This window comes from Pinus tabuliformis, chromosome J, assembly GCF_031772625.1.
Source record: "Pinus tabuliformis cultivar Carrire ecotype Pingquan chromosome J, CPIR1, whole genome shotgun sequence".
NCBI classification, from domain to species: domain Eukaryota; kingdom Viridiplantae; phylum Streptophyta; class Pinopsida; order Pinales; family Pinaceae; genus Pinus; species Pinus tabuliformis.
Window position 1 is genome coordinate 1330663947 of NC_142295.1, and position 19965 is coordinate 1330683911.

At 35.4% G+C, this 19965-nt stretch overlaps 1 protein-coding gene across 1 annotated transcript in view; it reads right to left on the reverse strand.

Moving 5' to 3' along the window:
• Positions 1-7011: 7011 nt before the first annotated feature.
• The window catches only part of LOC149232249 (CCR4-NOT transcription complex subunit), a 99306-nt gene continuing 86352 nt past the window's right edge, over positions 7012-19965 (reverse strand). The window contains exons 4-12 of the mRNA XM_089379380.1: positions 14030-14083; positions 13730-13875; positions 13367-13520; positions 13107-13244; positions 8474-8545; positions 8261-8334; positions 8009-8150; positions 7474-7552; positions 7012-7293 (exon numbers count right to left, since the gene is read on the reverse strand). Coding sequence (XP_089235506.1) covers positions 7196-7293; positions 7474-7552; positions 8009-8150; positions 8261-8334; positions 8474-8545; positions 13107-13244; positions 13367-13520; positions 13730-13875; positions 14030-14083 — 957 coding nt within the window. The 3' untranslated portion in view covers positions 7012-7195. The remainder of the gene's footprint in view (positions 7294-7473; positions 7553-8008; positions 8151-8260; positions 8335-8473; positions 8546-13106; positions 13245-13366; positions 13521-13729; positions 13876-14029; positions 14084-19965) is intronic.

Below are 19965 nucleotides of genomic sequence, written 5' to 3' on the forward strand. Positions count from 1 at the left end.
TTCCATTTGCTTGTAAAGATTCAAGATAATTGGAGTAAGTAGGATAGAGTGCCTTGAAAAAAGCAATAAGAGGGATATCCAGCTCAACCTTAGTGGATTTGATATCATGCATTATAGACTTTAGTTCAGATGCAAGAGAAAGAGGATCATTATTTTTCAGTTCAAGAGTGAAAAGTTTAATCATGCGCTGAACAACTTCAAGTGCAGAATGTGAGTCATAGAGTTTTTTTTAGCTTTTGTAAAGCTTCAAAGGCAGTTGAATATGATGAAATATGGCGACTTACTTCTTCATTTACAGATGTTGCGATTAATTCATAGGCTTTGATGTTCTTGTTTTCCCAAATGACGAGCTCTTTGTATGATGTAGGCTGCACTGGATCATTGTCTCCTTCTCCGACACACACTCCTTTCCACAACTCATTGAAGATAAGGGTGTCTTTTATCATCCAGGACCATTCAGGATAGTTCTCCTTGCCAGTGAGAACTATTCCTACAATAGAGATGATTGAATGCATTCTGTAAAAAAAACTTCTGCTGATAAAAAAAAAAAACTCTGCTGATATACAGTGAAATTGTACTCAAAAGGGCAAAAAGATTTCAAATACTTTATGCACTATGTTTCTTCAAATCCCTCCAATGTTTATAAAAGCATCCTCATATAATATATCCAACATATTCCCTGCGCCAACATTATACTCGTTCAATCGAGGGGAGGTCTTTTTTTCGAATGAAACCATAGGTGGCGCATATCATGAATATGCACCCACTAACAAAACTTTAATACAGAGATATATTTACAGTCAGATGCTGATCGAAATGATTTGAGATACAGGCGGAATTCGATCAATATATTGTGCAAGCTCACAGCTTGTCTCAATCATTTGAGCACCGAATTGGAGAACTTGAAGGCGGAAATGACCGATTTGCAGGCTTCGAAGAGGTGGAGAATCTGCATAAACAGTGAAGTCGAAAGCACGGTGAGAAGCGACAGCGTGAAGATCCGACGTGTGGAATGCATGGTATTGAGAAAAATTTTGTCAACCCTTGGCTGGTGAAGTAACGAACACCTTTTTTTTGAAATCAGGGTTTTTTTTAGGTAAGAGGGTTTTAAAAACATTTAAGAATCGACTAAAACATATGGTTGTTTGCTCGTTTTCGAGTTCGAAAAGTACATTTTGACTCTCTTCTCAAATGCTCAACCATTCAACACAACATATTATTCAACATTGCATACTATTCCAAAAAAAATTCTAACTCCGCACATCAAATATTTATGAATCACATGGACAAGTATGAGGGAGCTTTCCGTGACCGATTCGGAAATTCAACCCGCCAGCGGTAACGCCCTCGATGGTAAGGCCTATTCCAAGGACGCCGGCTTCCAGGTACACAGGGAAACGTATTTGTTTTAAATAGCATTCAAAATAGCGGCAACAGCAGCAAACGTATTCAGAAATGCAATAAAAACGCAATACCAATTCACCTTTGTCAGCCTTCCGCTCTGGACACAGGGGTTCTTCAAAAAAACGCAGACGCACCAATTAATCATTCACCAAAGTAATCCTTCAGAGGACAGAGGCGTGAGGCAATGAATTACAACGCAGAGGACAGAGGCGTGAGGCAATGAATTACAACGCAGAGGACAGAGGCGTTGAGGACAGTGCTCAGGTCAGAACGTCAGCCCACAGTAGCAAAAAATTAAGGGAGTTACAACTATTTTGAGAATCTGGCTCTGATACCATGTCAAACCAGGAGTAACTCCAGTTTGACAGAAAACGGATACGATTTATTTCATTAGGTAGCTATTGTTATATACAAAGAATGTGACTGCTCAGTTCATCTTTTGATCACTGTTCACATTCCAAATTCACCCAATCGCAGAGGATTAGGTGTCAACAATTCATTACAAAATTCGAGTGATCGGAAGGTTCCTCAAAAGGTTAATCTAGGATGGTTTGATCCATTTTAGTACAATAATTTTATCTATCACCCAAAGCATCATATCATCTTGTATCAACGAAAATGAAAGTTTAGAGACATGAAGATATTGAAAAAGGGAAAGGAGATCAAGCCCTTTCATCAGTTAGCTTTGAGAACAAAGCTTTTTTGAAGAGGAGGGCAATGTTATGAATAAAAACATATATCTAATAATACAAATAATGTAAAACAATAATGATAATAAATAATGATTAATTAGTAACTAGTTAATGAAAATGTTTTGAAGACATGTTTTACAATAAGACAAAAAAAATGATGAGGAAATTAAATTTGGCGCCTAATGGACCATAATCAACAATTACTAGAACAGATTAAGAAGTCCAAGGTTAAGAAGCAAAAATTAAAGCAAGAAAATGAAAATTCTAAGAAGGAATTTAATGAGAATCTATTGAAGAAAGAAGAAGAAAATTTGTGCTTAGAAGACCTAAATCAAAGGCTATTAGAACAAATAAAAAATATAAAAGATAAAGAGAATGATACTAAGGACAAAGTCAACGATTTAGAAAATGACGAATTTTCACGTCTAAGAAATCATAACCAAAACCTTCTTACACAAATAAAGAAACTAAAAAGAGACAAAACATCACTAAATGACAAGTTATGACAACTTACTCAAGAAAAAGTATTGAAGTCTCCAACTGTAAAAGTGCAAGATGAAGATAAAGGAACAAATATCAATCTAATCAATATCATAACTCAAGAAGATGAGAAACCAACATAAGTTAAAACATGTTTAGATGTTGCAGTTCAAACAATGGAAATTCCAAGTGATGATTGCATAGCCAACTCAACAACAACAATACCTAAATTAAATGAGGAAATTACCACACATGATAAGGGGAAATCCAACCAGTAGAACTCTTTATCGACATCTCAATCACAAGAGTAGGCAACTAAGTCAACCTACATATTTGAACCATTCAAAACAGAAGTAGCAGATTTATGTTCCAAGGAATATTAAAGCTTGCATAATTCAATCTTATGATAATAATTCAATATAAAATTCCAGTGACTGGAAGATTCCACAAAAGGTTAATCTAGAATGGTCTAATCCATTCTCAGTCCGACATTTTTGTCTATCACCCAAAGCATGATATCATCTTGTATCAATGAAAAATGAAATTTTAGAGACGAAAAAATATTCAAAAAGGGAAAGGAGATCAATCCCTTTCATCAGTTAGTTTTGAGAACAAAGCTTTTTTGAAGAGGAAGGTAATGTTATGTGTGTGTGTGTGTGTGTGTGTATAACAATAATGATAATAAATAATGATTAATTAGTAACTAATTAATGAAAAAGTATGTCCCTAAGGACATAACCATTGGTGAAGAGGTATATGCCTAGGGTATATAAGTAGACCCTCACCCTCATTGTAATCATCTCACATCAATTCTTTTATACAATATTCAATATACAATTATTGTCCTACAATGGATGTCGTTGTCTTCGAAGTATTTTGAATATCAGTTCACTGCATATACGAACTTTGTTCGTTACCCAGAAGTTACATATTTATTCATTGATAGCCAATTAGCAATAAAACTTGAAAAAAATCCAGTTTTTCATTACAAAACAAAGCTTGTTTACACAAAGTATCATTACATCAGGACACTCATTGCAAATTACGTCATCAAACCAGTGTATTATCCTTCAGAAGACCAAATCTCAAATATTTTCACAAAACCACTTAGCAAGATCAAATTTACTAAGTTCGGGGACTAGATATTTGTTGTAATGTACTTTAGATAAAAGGTGGGAATGTTAGATATATGATCCAAGGTACATAATTTAATATTTAATTATCTAGAGTCTTCTTAGAATATTTAATTAATTTAGTCATAAAATCTTCTTAGACTATCTATTTGTTATAATAGATTTATCTAGAGAAGTGTCGTTCTTTAGGAATCAAATCAGGAAATTTGTTAGGAGAATTATTAAAATAACATTAAATGTAAATGGACACATTACATGAAATAAGTGATTCATAACTAAATTAATTCAGGATATTATGAAATCAATGAGTAATGAGTGATTATTGTAAGCTCTTATATAAATTTTATTTTCCTTTATTGATAAAATGTGTGTTTGAAGACATTTCCACTATTCCACAAAGGTCTTCAGCCAAAAATAACTTTTATGATTTCAAACACTTTTTACACTGTAGACATGACCTTAACATCAAACCTACATATATGCACAAAACCTTGATGCACAAACTCAAAATCCCCCTTCGACCATTTCAAGAACAATCACCACATCGTATACCCTAATAAAAATTGCCAACATTGTCACTTAGGAGGACAATAGGTCAAAGGAGCATCTCCTCTTTAAAGAAACTTTATATTATGAAATCAAAAAGGAGATTTCAATACTTTTCCTAAGACTTGAGGGGCTCCCTTCTACTTTCTTTCATTTTTTGAACCAAAGATGCCTAGCCTTTTTCATGAGACTAATTGTTCATTTTTAGACATAGACCAAAGCCCCTACATGGAGTTTCCGAACCAAAGCCCCTCTAGATGGAGTTTCCAAACCAAAGCCCATCAAGAGGGTCTTGCATCTAGCTTTCTTGATGTGACATCCACTCAAAGCAACAAATGTCAAGCAAAGGCCTACACCACCACTACAAATTATTCAAATCACTACCCCTCATGCTAACTATCCAACTATCTTGTTTCAACATATTATGAAGACAATAATGACTCAATATTAGTAACTCTAAATTAAATATAAACCAATAATAATTAACATTATTCAAATCTCTACCCCTCAACTATCTTGTTTCTAACTTACTACGAGAGTAGTAATATCAACTATCTTGTTTCTAACTTATTACGAGAGCAATAATCTTGTTTCTAACTTATTACGAGAGCAATAATGACACACCATTAGTAACTCTAAATTAAATATAAACCAATGATAATTACCCTTATTCAAACTCTACCCTCATGCCAACTCATGCCAACTATGTTGTTTCAACTTATTATGGGAGCAATAATGACTCAATATTAATAACTCTAAATTAAATAAATTAGTCATTTGACTTTTGACTAACTTTTGACTATATGACCACATTCATTTGTAAGTGCCAATAAAATTTTCATTTTAAAATTCGTAAGTGCCAATAAAATTTTCATTTTAAAATTCCCAAATATGATTGTAGGTAGTACTAAGATTTCCAATTTAAAATTCCCAAATATGATTGTACGTACTACTAAGATTTCCATTTTAGAAGTTCCAAATATTATATATTAATTAAAAATGAAAAACATCAGTGGACAATGACATCACATTAAAATTCCCAAATATGATTTTACGTAGTACTAAGATTTCCATTTTAGAAGTTCCAAATATTATATATTAATTAAAAATGAAAAACATCAGTGGACAATGACATCAAATTACATGACATCACATTATATGAAAATTTTAATATAATGTAATGGTACAGTTTAAACCCAAATAATTAAGTTAGCAGAGGAATTCATCAACCAATACATGACTTCATATAGCATTGTGAACATCATCGCCCTTAGCCTTCTGTCGAACACATAAGTTAGCTACTAAGTATACTTATGGTTTGATTCAAACACCTCGTTGTCATTTTTACCTTAATGTCTAAGCAAACTTGAGTTGGTACGTTGGTACATTCTTCAATAATCATATAGTGATTTGGTTTCTACCAAATACATCTTTGTGACCACCCATATCAGCATTTTGCTGGCTTCAGAACCTTGATCTCTTTATGTCACTTTGACCTTAATGTCTAAGCAAACTTGAGTCAGTACATTCTTCAATGATCATATAGTAATTTGGTTTCTAACAAATACATCTTTGTGACCACCAATATCACCAGTTTGCTTACTTCAGAAACTTGACCTTTTTTTATTTATATTAAGTTTAGCACTACCCTCTGTGTGCCTCCCAAGCCTCGAGAGCATAGACAACAAACATCCGCAAAATTTAGATTTAGTCCACGGGTCTCACGAGCTAAAAATTGTGTGTTACCATTAAGTCACCCTGGTCTTGCTTTGTACTTATCAAATGAAGTTTGAATCGCTTCTGAGAAGACTTCAATGCTGATTAAACATCCGGGATACATTCTCAACCAATATTGTCCAATAGCGGTGTGGCTGAAGCACATTAAATATTATTTCTATTACAACGATTACATCATTAACGGGGTTTGACATACCACTGAACTTAGAGAAATCAAAGATGGTTACGTGCATTAAACTCATAACAGCAAGAACACTACAAAGTGAGGTTATCACTCATTTGAACAAATTTAACAGCATAAATGTGTTCACATGTATTGTCCAGAGCAGTAATAGATTTTAACAGTAACAAGTTTAATGGATCTCTGCGATGCCACATTGATTATACAGAAAAATGTTACGTGCCCAGGCTTCGGGGTGAATGAAGGGAAAGCCGTAAAATTACATTTTCTTCATGAGCAATACATTGGCAAATAGCATGTGCTGCAGCCAAGCTATTAACAACACACATAAGATACGCATGACAGTGCTTGGGCCATATTGTAATGTAACTGTCACCTAGCAATAAGAAATACGCAGCGGCAAGCACTAGTTCTAGAATTTAAACAGCAAATTGATCTTTTATAAACAGTTTATGTATATACTACTGCTTTAATAACAGGGTCTCCCTCGTTGGTTAACCCTTCTGTTTTCTGCCCTTTTTTGTTGTATTGACGTTTGCCTAGATTTATTACATTTATAGGAGATGCATTACGCACTTCTTAATTTACCATTTATACGAACCGTACTCGAATCTCGTTGACCTTTCTTTGAACATGTGTGGATGTTAAGGTAATTTCATTTTATTTAAAAAATTCTAACCTTAAATTTATCTCGAGGGCTGTATGCAGACATGACGATCAGATCCCTTACGCTGCAGTACTGTGTCCGAAATCTCACTGTAGATCATATATGTGAAATGAAGAATCAAATTTGCAGACATGCTCGAAAGAGAACAGTGAAAACAGACGGGACCGAGCGAGCCAAGAATTGCCTTTGTGTAGCAGTAATGTCAATATTGCGCCAACCAATATTTGTTCGATATAATTTGTCTTCAATGTCTAAAGATAATTGTACAAACAAATGATTGCTCTCAAGGAAAATTTCGAGTCGCAACCAGAACTTGCTGGAAATTCTTAGTGACAAAAATATTCAAACAATGTTATTATTCCATCGTTTTAAGCAGCCTAAATAACCCTGCTGCTTCTCTGATGCGAGAAAACTCAATACAGAAAGCTTGAACTTCAATAAACAGATCTTGGACTGCAAAATAACAGAAAGAAAATAAATCATGGTATTCGGACCATAGACGGTAGGTCATGAGTACTCATATTGGCATTAGAAGACAATAAACACATACCGTTAATAATTTTATCCCTAATAAGAGACTGAAAGATGGTGATAAGTACTCATTATTGACATTAGAAGACAAGAAATACATACCGTCAATAATTTTATTCCTAATAAGAGACTGCAAGAAGACGCATACTAATCTGACAAGCCTGTTCTGCATATATTTGTCCTGCAAACAAGAAAAACAGTGATGAAAGAAGAGACTTCGAACTCATAAATAGGTGCTGACAGCAGCAACAGTAAAATTGCAATTGGCCTTTGCAATACCAACTTACTTTATTATAGACGCAATCTTTCCCCACCACAACTTCTAACAAAAGGCTATATACAGAGAACAATGGTGTGACGATCTAAATTCTCTTAATTTAAATATTTAAGTTAAAAATGTGTGGTTACTGTATATTTTAATCGTTGACATGTAACATTTCCCACGTGACAACTTCCCACAACAGAAAATATACAGAAAACAATGGCATTCCAATCTAAATTCTCTTAATTTAGATATTGAAGCTAAAGAGCCATGTTCACTGCGTATATGCATTTTTATGATGGTATCATAAAGGCATAAACAGATGAGAAATAAGCCAAATAAAACAAAAATGAAGAGCACAGGATAGCGACTGACCTTGATATTTACACATGATGATATGCAGTTCGAGATATACGTGTGTATAAACTGTGTGGGAAGATCAACAGCAGTTGTAAGCCTATTAACAACCTCCATAGAGTGCAGGCTCATGTCCATATTGACAAGTACTTTGAAATAGCTGATACCAAAGTTTAGCATATAAGATAAACTAGAAAATACACTAATCTTATAAAAGAGTGAAACAGAAATGACTTGTTCAGAACAGAAGGTGGAAAGTATAAAGCTTACTCTGCTATATGTACTGAATTCATCAACTTCAGAAGCACTTCAACAGCAATTACAGGATTGTTTTCAACCAATTCCTGAAGAAATTGCATCCCAGAATTAATTTCACAGGTTTAAATTGCAATCATAGTTTCATATTAAAGTCATCTTTAAAATAGATTGTTAAGAATCATTTTACATAAAGACAATTTGACCACATATCGTGATCTTGTTTACCGGGAGACAACGTGGAGACAACCCACAGTGATAAACAAGCTTTGGATCAGCTTCAAGCTCCATGAGGACTCTCTGAAAAGCAGTGCGACAACTCAGATAGTCTCAAGCAATAATGTATATTCTTAATAAATAACTTACGGGACATCCTTCCAAAGTTACCAGACCCAATTTCAATGATAACTAGATGAGGCCGAAGAGTAAGAATCGACTCAGAATTGGGAGAACTCAGAACTCTAACTCAGAAAATTAGTAAAAAAATACACTTGTCTTTCAGAAGAATAAACAACCAAAAAACATTTCATTAATATGTAAGTTTACAATATCCATATCCATATCGATGATCCGCACACTAAAAAACACCATGAATTCTGGACAGCCTTGCTCATTTTGTTTTTTATTGCGATAAAACCTAGTTTTACCCACGAAACTGACGAGTCAGACTTATCCAGTCAATCTGACTCATGTTTGGCTTGCAAGCCTGTGCCATGCTTGTAAGTCGAACTTGCAAGTATGCTCACAGGTCAGTCATTAGAAGAGCTGGTTTAACTCAATTTCTCAGCGGGGCAAACTCAGCTCGGGAGAGAACTTAAAAGTCTGGTAACAATGCTTCTTCTTTGAAATGAGAGCTACATCCATTCTAAACGTTAAAAGAGATTCAATAAGCAAACATGAGAACAATAAGATATAATATGCAAAACTGTAGAATTCTGGGGCATATACATGATAAAATAGCACATGGACACTACAAGAAATTGTTATAGCGAAGTCATATAACTTGAGATGCGATGCTTTTAGAGTGCTTGACTGCTTTGAGTTCCTGCAAAAGGGCTTGGGGATTTGGTTGCCTTTGTTGTGTACCTCACTCAATGTCCGTTAATTTGAGGTAACAATGGTAAGTACTATGTTCTATGCTTAAGAGCAATTTACTTCAATTTTTCTTATTAGCCTAATATCAATTTCCAGATTAGTAATCACATTAACATGACAGTAAATGCAGATAGAACATAAATAAAAACTGTAGAAGACAAGCCAACACAAGAAGACACAAAATGTGGAGCATGCTAGGGACAAGCTCCAATGTGGGGAAATCCTTTGATCAATTCTTCTTATTATTCTTCAAAAGTTCAGAGAGAAAGAGTACAATATACGAAAGTCATTTGCCCAATCACAGTCAAAATCTGTCCAGTCAAATAGCAGTCAACAGGAAGCCCTAACCAGAAAGTCAACGCTGGTCAACGTGGCATAAATTTTTCTCCAAATCAGCTCGGTCAAACCCAGTCAACTCGGCCTCCAACAGCAATCCAAATCAGCCCAAAACAGACGGTAAAATATCAGTCAAACTCGGTCAACACAGAGGTCAAACCTGCAGTCAACTTTCCTGCTGTCAAAGCTGGTCAAAGATCTCAGATTGCCTCGATTTCTGTGCCCAGAAATGCAGCCTACCCAAACAGAATATTACGCAAGAGAAACGCAGTCAAACTCTATCAACTTTGGCTCGTTAAACACTGTCAAACAGCTCAGATTGCCTCGATTTTTGTGCCCAAAAATGTGGCCTGCCCAAACAGAATATTCCCCAAGAAAAACACAGTCAAAGTCGGTCAACTGCAGCTCAGTCAACGCTCGTCAAACCCTCCTGCAATTCAGTCAACGCCCAAAACAAAAAATCGCAGTCTTGTCCTTTGCATGTGTGGAGAGAGAGGCTGCCCAGAAATGTGTACGACCCAATCAGATGAGAGAGAGATGTGTGAGTGATGAGTGTCCAAATGAGGTAGATGCTCATATTTATATGCAATGTTGAGGATGAATAGACGTGTCTTTTGGGCTTCTGAGCCTACATTAGATTGCTGGCCGACCTTGACAATTTGTCCATAAATGAAATAAATTCATAATTCCATTTGTACATGTCAGAATGAGATGATCTTTAGATCAATCCTACACCTCTCGGAAAGAGGAATCCAATAAAAATATCAGCTGCATCATATAAGCTGTCCAAGGTGGAGTTTGGCCCTAGTTGCCAAATTTAACAATGTCCCTATCAGGTCAGGTGCCATAAGTAGCGCCAATGGATTTGCACTTGGTACCATCCAGGAATGCAGGGAAGTGCCTGGGAGTTTCCCTGCAAATTTTTGCTTGGAAAAAAAAACCAAAAAAAAAAAACATGAGATGTTATGCTTTCATGTATTTGGCTTACAATTGATGGCTTTCACAAAGTGATGTCTTAAAAACAACAATCATGATGGTTTGAAGATATGAACTGTTTCAAAGATGTTATCAATTGTGTAAAAGCATTACTATCCTTTAAAAAGATATTTAGTGCTCAACATTTAGAGCTAAGGATCAAATAAGAAGCCAGCTAGGGATTACCTATTTGTAAGGCTTAAATGGATAACATGTTTAAATCCATCTCTTCGGTGGTTGGTTTAACTTATGATCATCCTACCGGAAGTATATTCCCGATATTATTAAAAGCTACACTCTAGACAGCTAACTTGCTTATGTTTTGGCATATAATGTCAAAGGCTAAGAACACATACGTACTCCTTTTAACAATAAAATGAGTAGAACTTTTTCATCGGGATATATTAAAATAAAAAAATGCATGGAATAATTTTGAACCAACACATTTCAAGCGAACCCTTTACTCATCATCTGGGTGCAAGTGATAGAGAGATCAAGGTGAACTATGCATATAATTCACACCTTCATGATGAGTGAAGAGTTCACTCCAAACATATTGATTCAAAAATATTCTACACAATTAAACCGAAAACATTTAGAGATGAATATGTCAAACTGCAAAAGGTTCCATTCAAAACTGTTTACATCTAATTTACCTTATGCTAGTTGTTAGCCAAGACGAGGATAGGGATTGGCTCATTGATCCCCACCTTCCAAATGTCTGTCCAAGTGTGCACCATAAACAGCAGTTAGGCAAATCAAAGAACAATCACATGGACCTTTTATCACAACTTTTAGTCTAAATGTAGATTGCACATGCAAGTCAACATACATGCATGCATACTTCTCAGATGCTGCTCTTTGCAATGCAAGAAGCAGAAACCTTGCTACCTATAGAACTAAAGCTCAATCCAACCAAAATATGCAAAAAATCTCCCTCTGGAAGAAATGCATTTCTCAAAAGCACAGTGCCCTAATCTAGACAAATGTCTCACTTGTAGGCGCAAACCATTGTAATTGCATGAGTTTTTGCACCTAAACCGAGCTATGCTTGAACCCAGAATACCTGAACCTGAGTACCTTAGCCTGAAATATGTGAACATGCATGGTTCCTAAACATTTTCCCTTGTATTTTCCTTATGTATGGTTATCTTGCTTCTTTAAACTATAGTGTCATATCTGCACCCAGCAAACCAAACATCCAAAAATCCAAACACATCCATCCTCGTACATGTTCCTGCATCCATACTAACGAACCCCGATACGCCTGGTCCGTATTGTAGACAACATTATCCAGCATGTCTCTCTCATCTCACTTTAAGAAAACATTTAAACTGATGAAGAGGAAAAGCATTCATCATTATTGCATCTGTGACAGCTAATATGAAAAGAACACAGATATACTCCTTTCAACAAACATGACACATTTGAATTATTAAAAAACTATCTTTGCCAAAGTGTACCGGGGACTTTAAGTGGCCTAAGGTGTGCAACATTCAGACAAAGACACTAATTCCCAATACTGATGTTCATCGTATTAAAATAGTACATATCAAGCATGCACAGTTAACCAGCTTATCACTTTCATATCCCAGAATTGCAGGTTTTTGACCCAAGTCATCAACCATGAAATCATATTTCAAGACTGGAGCATCCAGCAACTAGTATTTTCCCTGCTCGTTGGTTCCATCCAAGTGAATATTATAACTTTGGTGCCAAATTTTAATAGAAACTATTCCAAGGTAACATAACAAGGTCCAGCATACATATATAGACATTTATCCATCCACAGAGACCAGCTGATGGCCAGTTGTGCAAAGAAGCAGCCTTTCAGTCAGCAGCAAATAGGCTGCCCTGAAACTCAAAATGGGATGTCAAAAAGCTGCTTCAGTCAGAGCCTCGTCTGCCAGATACATTATACCCAACAGAAAATATGGAGTTGCCAAAGACTTCACAAAAACTATTAAAAACTCAGTATAATCCTTTGTAATCATAATTCAAACAATGTATGTGATCAAAAAGAATTAATATATAAAAACACCTGAAGCTCTATGCTGAATCTTAAAATCAATCCTAGCTGCAAAAATGAAAAATAATCTTGCAGATATGAAATTTCCTTTCCCCATTCAGCAATCCCGAGAATGTGATCAAAAATGATTACTACATAAAAGCACCTCAAGCTCTATGTTGAATCATAAAATCAATCTTAGCTGCAAAATGAAAAATAATCTTGCAGATATGAAATTTCGTTTGCCCGAGTCAGCAACCATGAGAATGTGATTAAAAAGGATTAATACATAGAAACACCTGAAGCCCTATGCTGAATCTTAAAATCAATCCTAACTGCAACATTAAAAACATCTTCCAGCTATGAAATTTCCTTGCCCAAATCAGCAATCATGTGATTTCCAGTATTATTGCTTCAGACCCTTTTTCAAATTATCAGTGCCAGTACCTGCTGTTGTGTAGGCGCAAGTGCTCCTTTTAGAGCTTTGCCTATCAAATCCCTAACAGCAGCTCCACGACTAGTGTCAGCACACATGCCTTTATCCCAGAGCAACTCATGATTGTTATCAGGTGTAAGCCACACTAACTGCATAAAACAATCACATAAAAAGAAATGATTAAATGCCATTAGGATAAATATTAATGCCAATAAAATTACTACCTTCATATGTCGACAAATCAGAGTAAAGAGTGAAACTAGGTGCCTGCCTCTCCATCTTGTTCAGGAAGCCTGGGTGGGACTGGCCTAATCCATGGTGGTTCAAGTCCTTTCAATGATGTATTCTGAATCAGGCCAGCTGCTGCTGTCTCTCTATTTCCACCACCTATTCGATATTTACCTAAGGGAGTGGAGTCATCAAGCCTGTGAAGTTTCAACATAGAAGTGAACAGTTAGGATCATTCACTGAACAGAAATATCTGTTTTTCCAATTATGGAAGAGCATATTCTTCCACTGTCTGTCTGTGAAAACAGAAAACAAAAACTTGGAGAAAATGTATATTCTACTGAGAGACCCAGCCACTGCTGAATATTCTCATAAATTAAAATCAAAGTTGAAAAGAAAGACATACTCAGGTGCATCTGCATCACAGCCTTGGGGAATATCTGGATCTCGTATTACATTTTTGATAGATGCATTTTTAAAATAACTTTTATATGACTCTACTGGTAGCTTATCAGAATATTGCTTCTGCAGTTGCTCACGAGTCAAGAATGTCTGCACCACCAATGAGGATTTATCAATGTAGAAAAATATTGGTAGCCAGTATTTGATATTTGGAACTATAACAATTTATGCACAATCAAGTCACCAGAAAATATTACAAGCAATTTTCCAGACGAAAGAATGAGAAATTGGCAGAGCATATTACATGTGAATTTGGATCAAAAGTCCTGATGTACTCGGCTGCAGTTTGGCTTACAATCTGTGCATACAAATGTGTCGATTTTAACCAAATTAGTAATCTTAGTTTTGTAACTACCTGAAGCAAGACATTAAAAAGTTCAAACTAACTTTAAAAGATAAAATCATATTGACTAGAATGTGTCCTAATGATAAGATTTTAGATAAATGAAAATGACCCAACCCCTATTTTGAAGAATAGGCCATCTAGATATTCGATGCACATAGATATTGCTCGGGCAAATATTTAAGTTTGTATTGGGAAAACAAAAGTTTATATGTGCATATGATTGCTTAGCATAGAACAACTGGCTGCCTGTGAGAGTAGTCAGACTAGCAAAATGGAATATTTTCATAAACATGTATCTACGAAAACAAAATTTTATGTGCATATGATTGCTTAGCAGAGAACAATTGGCTGCTTGTGAGAGTAGTCAGACTAGCAAAATGGAATATTTTAATAAACATGTACCTACAGTTTTTATTAAAGAGCTGGTTGAATTTAATAAATACTGTCTTACTGTAACACGTCAACTGACATTAATTAACAGCATGAAGGATTAAGAACAATGATTCTTTCCTGATATATGATGTTAATTCGAAGAACAGAAACATAAACTAGGATACTGCCGTGCAAAAGCATAAACTAGATTTTAAATGTAACAATCAATTTCCTGTAAAAGTGAATGTTTCCTTTGGTAAAACTGAGTGCAGCGAATCTTACTGGTATTATGCCATTGAAGAGGATAGCATTTACAAACTTCTTATTACTGCTATGGCAGCCATTTTCCTCAATTATGCAATCAGTTGACCAATATGGGAATTTGCTTTTTCCAAAATATATCATCCCCTTGAAGCAATGGATTAATTATTTGCCTCCATATTGCCCATGATATTTCCTTAACAATGATGCCTCATAGAAAATTCATGATTTAAATACAACTGGTTAAACGGTAGATGCAGAACTTCCAGTTGATCATTATAGTGAAATATTCAGAAAGTGGAGCCATTTTATCTGGGATGTTTGCTTCGTATGATCCAAAGCACTTATCAATTTGTGATAAAATAAAATATCTTCCATGCCATTCCTCTATGCAACAAATGAGAAAATTGTAGAAAACAAAACACCCCATTTTCTTTTGTGCTCAAGAGTCCAAAATAGAGAAAAGGTTCTCTGACTTCACCTTGAATTGTATTGATTTTTGGATGGTCAGTTATGCTCCAAATTTTCATTGATATATAACACCATCCAATGACACCAATTTTAATCATGTTAAAAATTCTGGAATACTTATAATCCCCGTTAAAAGTAAAACAAAGTCATCCTATGTATAGAAAAAGGGTCATTTTGTCAGTGTATGCAAGTGCAATAGTGTCGCAAGTTATGCTGTTCAATGTTATTAGAACCAGACAAGTCACTGAACCAGGAACCAGAAATATAATTTAAAATAAAAAATAAACACGATGTAACAGAAAATACATAAATATAGAAATTTTGAAAAAAAAAACATATATAAATCGAAACCATTATACACAAATATGCAAATTTTCTCATATATATATATATATATAGCAAGAGCGCATATAACTAAAATATGCACAAAGTGCACTCCATCAATGGACATCAACAGAGAGGCTCTAGATGGCCTCGAGTCCAAAAAAATTCATGCTACAACAAATACCTACATATAATCAAAATCATTGCCTTTATTGGGATCCTGATCATCGATATCACCTTTTATGCATTAAAATAATATAGAAAAGCTTAACATGTAAAATCGGGATTGTTTTGAGTGATGGGTAAATTTTAACTAGGGTCATGACAGAGGAGTTCAACAATCAATACCACAATCATTGAGGTACATATAGGGCTTGGTGTTCTTGATTAAATGCTAGTGCCATACCCTTATAAATGACAAGACTCCATTGGAAACACCGCAATCCCCCCAATCCTGAAAAGTTTTAAATCTGCTAGATTTTGAGTGGGAACTAAAATTCTACTTTCTCCATATGAAATCCAATGAGGTTGGAACTTGGAACCACTCTCAAACATCCTGAAACAATTAATAGTAATGATAAATTCTTAGTAAAATGAAGAAAATGAAAGATAAGGGATAAAGTCACTATTAGGGTCATGACAAAGGAGTTCAGCAATCAATACCACCATCATTGAGGTACATAGAGGACTTCGTGCTATTGATCAAATGCTAGTGCCATACCAATATACATGAGAAGACTCCAATGGAAACATCACAATCCCCAATCCTGAAAAGTGTTAAATCTACTAGATTTTGAGTGGGATCAATAAAATTCTACTTTCTCCACATGAAAACCAATGAGGATTGAACCACTCTCAAACATCCTAAAACAATTAATGATAATGCTAAATTCTTAAAATAAAAGGATGAAAATGAAAGATAAAGGAGAAAGTCACTTTCTCCTTTATCTTTCATTTTCATCATTTTACTTTAAGAATCTAACATTACCATTAATTACATAGCATTAGTGTTATATTTTGCAATTTGAGCTTAATTATCTTCAACCTTAAGTGCAGACAGGAACCAAAAGCCATATAGAAGACAATCAATGAACAGTAAGACAGCAGATTTGGTCCAAGACCAGGGAAAAACCCTTTTCTTAATGACAGCAACATTACCCCTTTTCAAACTAGAACAGATCTTCTGAAGTGTGAGATCTTATCACAAATGTAGAATAACAAATCCTTCAATCCTTCAGCAAAGATTACAAGTGTGAATAGGAGATCTACAATAGGTCTGCCAGCAGATGACAAATAAGCCTCAATGCGAGTTAAAAAAAAAAAAACAAGCCTTTAGTGCGAAGTGATCTAGCCACAGATATGAGAAAAATATCTTCCAAAGATCGTGCTTCAAGATGAGTGTTAATGAATTGAAAATCAGCTTCAGAATTGCAAGTGCGAGAAGAAGATTAGCTTTCACGAATGAGATAGACAAGTCTCTAGATGCGTGCTAGAAATCCAAGACAATACGCCTTCACAATAAGATGATCTGGCCACAAATAATAAGTAAATATCCTCCAGGTGCAAGAGGATGAGACTTGTAATACGAGATCTGCAAAAACTGACACACAGGAGATCTACCACCAATGATAATACAAGATAGAGATCTTGCCAATAATATGAAATCTGCCAAACAATAATGCAAGAAAGAAATCTCCAGAAACGCGAGAGAGAAATCTCCGCTAGATCTGCCAATGATGAAACGAAATAACAAGCTTCCAATAAATCTGCTGCAAGGGCATTATCACCAATGTCAAAGAGATCACCAGTGATGATAAGAGATCTGTCACTGATAATCAGAGGTCTGCCAATGATAATAAGAGGTCTGCCAATGATGATAAGAGATCTGCCACTGATAATCAGAGATCTGCCAATGATGATAAGGGATCTGCCACTGATAATCAGAGATCTGCAAATCCACAATAGATATGCCAACAATAAGAGAGATAAATTACTGATGCGAGGGCTTGATAACCAACGTGAGAGCTAGATCACCAAAGCAAGAGAGAGAGAACTCAATGTGTTGCAAATGAAGGCTTCTCTTCAATATCTACGAATTTTTGAGACAAAAATCCCTAACTCGAATTAGGTTTTTCGAAGCTCCTACAGTAATCTATTTTTTCACATGTCGAATTAGATCACTTGAGTGATTTTAGTTTGCACATGTCAAAATAACTTTATAAAACAATTTTGAAATAACTTTTGCACTTGTAAAGATAATTTGCACTTGAGAAATAATTGGCTTCAAGGGTTAAAGGGGTTAACTCATAGAGTGTTTTTCTAGGGAAATTTATCCTTTAGTTGCACAAAATTCAACAATTAGTAGGGCCCTATGCTGGATTATTAAGCTGCCTCACCCATAAATTATTGCTTTTGTCAAAAAAAATTGCATTCTAGGTGTCCTTAGTCGCATTGTATGAAACTGGACGGTACTGCACAAAACAGGCCATTTCAGTGATACTAAACTGGTCTTTTCCAGTTCTGTGCCTAAAAACAGTCAGACCAGCCAGTTAAACCAGTTCCATTCTGGTTCTAATAACACTGATGCTGTTAGACACTGAAAAATAATCAATTTTAATCCTATATTTGCAAGTTGGATACCTAAATATTGACAGGATGTCACACATTTAAAGTTGTGTAGAGGGCATCATGATCCAAGCCCCTCAACCTCACAGCAACAAGTCAACGAAACTCACCTTCATAAAATATGAAAGTGAATTGAGCATAAACTTTAAAGCAGCAATTTTTATTAGATGGCCTCCTCTATTGATTCATGATATCAGGAAGATCAACAACCAATAGCTACATCTTGGTGAATATACCAGACAGCTATACATATCTTATTTTCTTGTTACATACTTAGTTCAAAATAATCCTCTTGTGAACATACCATGCAGCTGTGCAATATTTTCGTAAATTTTCTTCTGCAATGCATTTAATAATCACAAAGATTGGATTGTTGGAGAAAGGATGAGACAATAGTAAGAGGAAGGAAAACGGCATCAAGTCCTAGATACAACAGGGGGAATGCTAAGCTTGCCACAATTGGAAATTCTTTGAAAATACAAACAACTACGGTGAAGGAAAGTGTTGGCAGGTTGTTGGCATCCAATTTCTTGAGTGTTGTTCTCTCTGCCCATGGACCTGTGCAGAGACAATGTCATGTTAATCCATTGATTGCTGCTAGTGAAGCAGCAAAGGAGACTTACTATGAAAGGGAGAAACACACAAGTCCCAAGGACTCTCAGATTTCATTCCTCTGAATGACATTGGTTGGATCTGCGCTGACAGATGTTTCACAGCTAGAAATCCAGCGGTATGTTGTTGACCTCCCTTTTTCGGGGTTATTGCAAGCTGGTGGGTAGGTCTGTTATGCCCATGTCAGAAACAGGACCTCTAGAAAACACAGAAGCCATTATTAATGTTCCACAGGGACACATCCCCCAAGGTGGGATGTGCGCACCACGTTTCCCACACACCTGGGTGTTATGAATATAATAATTAATAATTAATAGTTAATAACGATTAGTATACTGAAGAGGCATGTCTCTAAAGACATGACTATTTGTGAAGGGCAGCCTTGCCTAGTATATAAGGAGGGCCCTCATTTGTAAACATATCATATCTCTTATAGAATCAACATTCTTATATAAATATATTACTTGTCCTATTATGGATATTACTATATTTCAGATATTCTAAATATTTTGCTGCATATACAAACTTTGTAAGCAGAATATTCAGAATATCTGAAATATAGTAATATCCATAATAGGACAAGTAATATATTTATATAAGAATATTGACTGTATAAAGATATGATATGATAAGTTTACAAATGAGGGCCCTGCTTATATACTAGGCAAGGTGCCCCTTCACAAATAGTCATGTCTTTAGAGACATGCCTCTTCAATAAACTAATCATTATTAAACATTAATTGTTATATTCATGACAACGGGAGGATACCTGGGGAAACGTTTCCCCACAACCCCCTTTTGGGGAAAATTGGGGAGACGTAGGGAGAAAAGTTTTCCCAATGTAGGGAATGCATTTCCCCAAAAGGGGTGGGCTGCTTGTGGGCATCCCCCCTCAAAAAAGATCCCCCCTTAATTTTGCTTGAAAACAATAATTTATGAGTAAGGAAGCTTCATATTCAAGATTGGATCTGATCTCATTGGATTTCACATGGAGAAAGTAGAATTTTAGATCCCACTCAAAATTTAGCAAACATAACTGATTTCAGGATTTCAAGATTGGGGTGTTGCAACATTTCCATTAGATTCTATCATGTGTAAGGATCTAGAACTAGCATTTAATCAAGGGCACCAAGCCCTCTATGTACCTCAATGTTTGTGGCATTGATTAT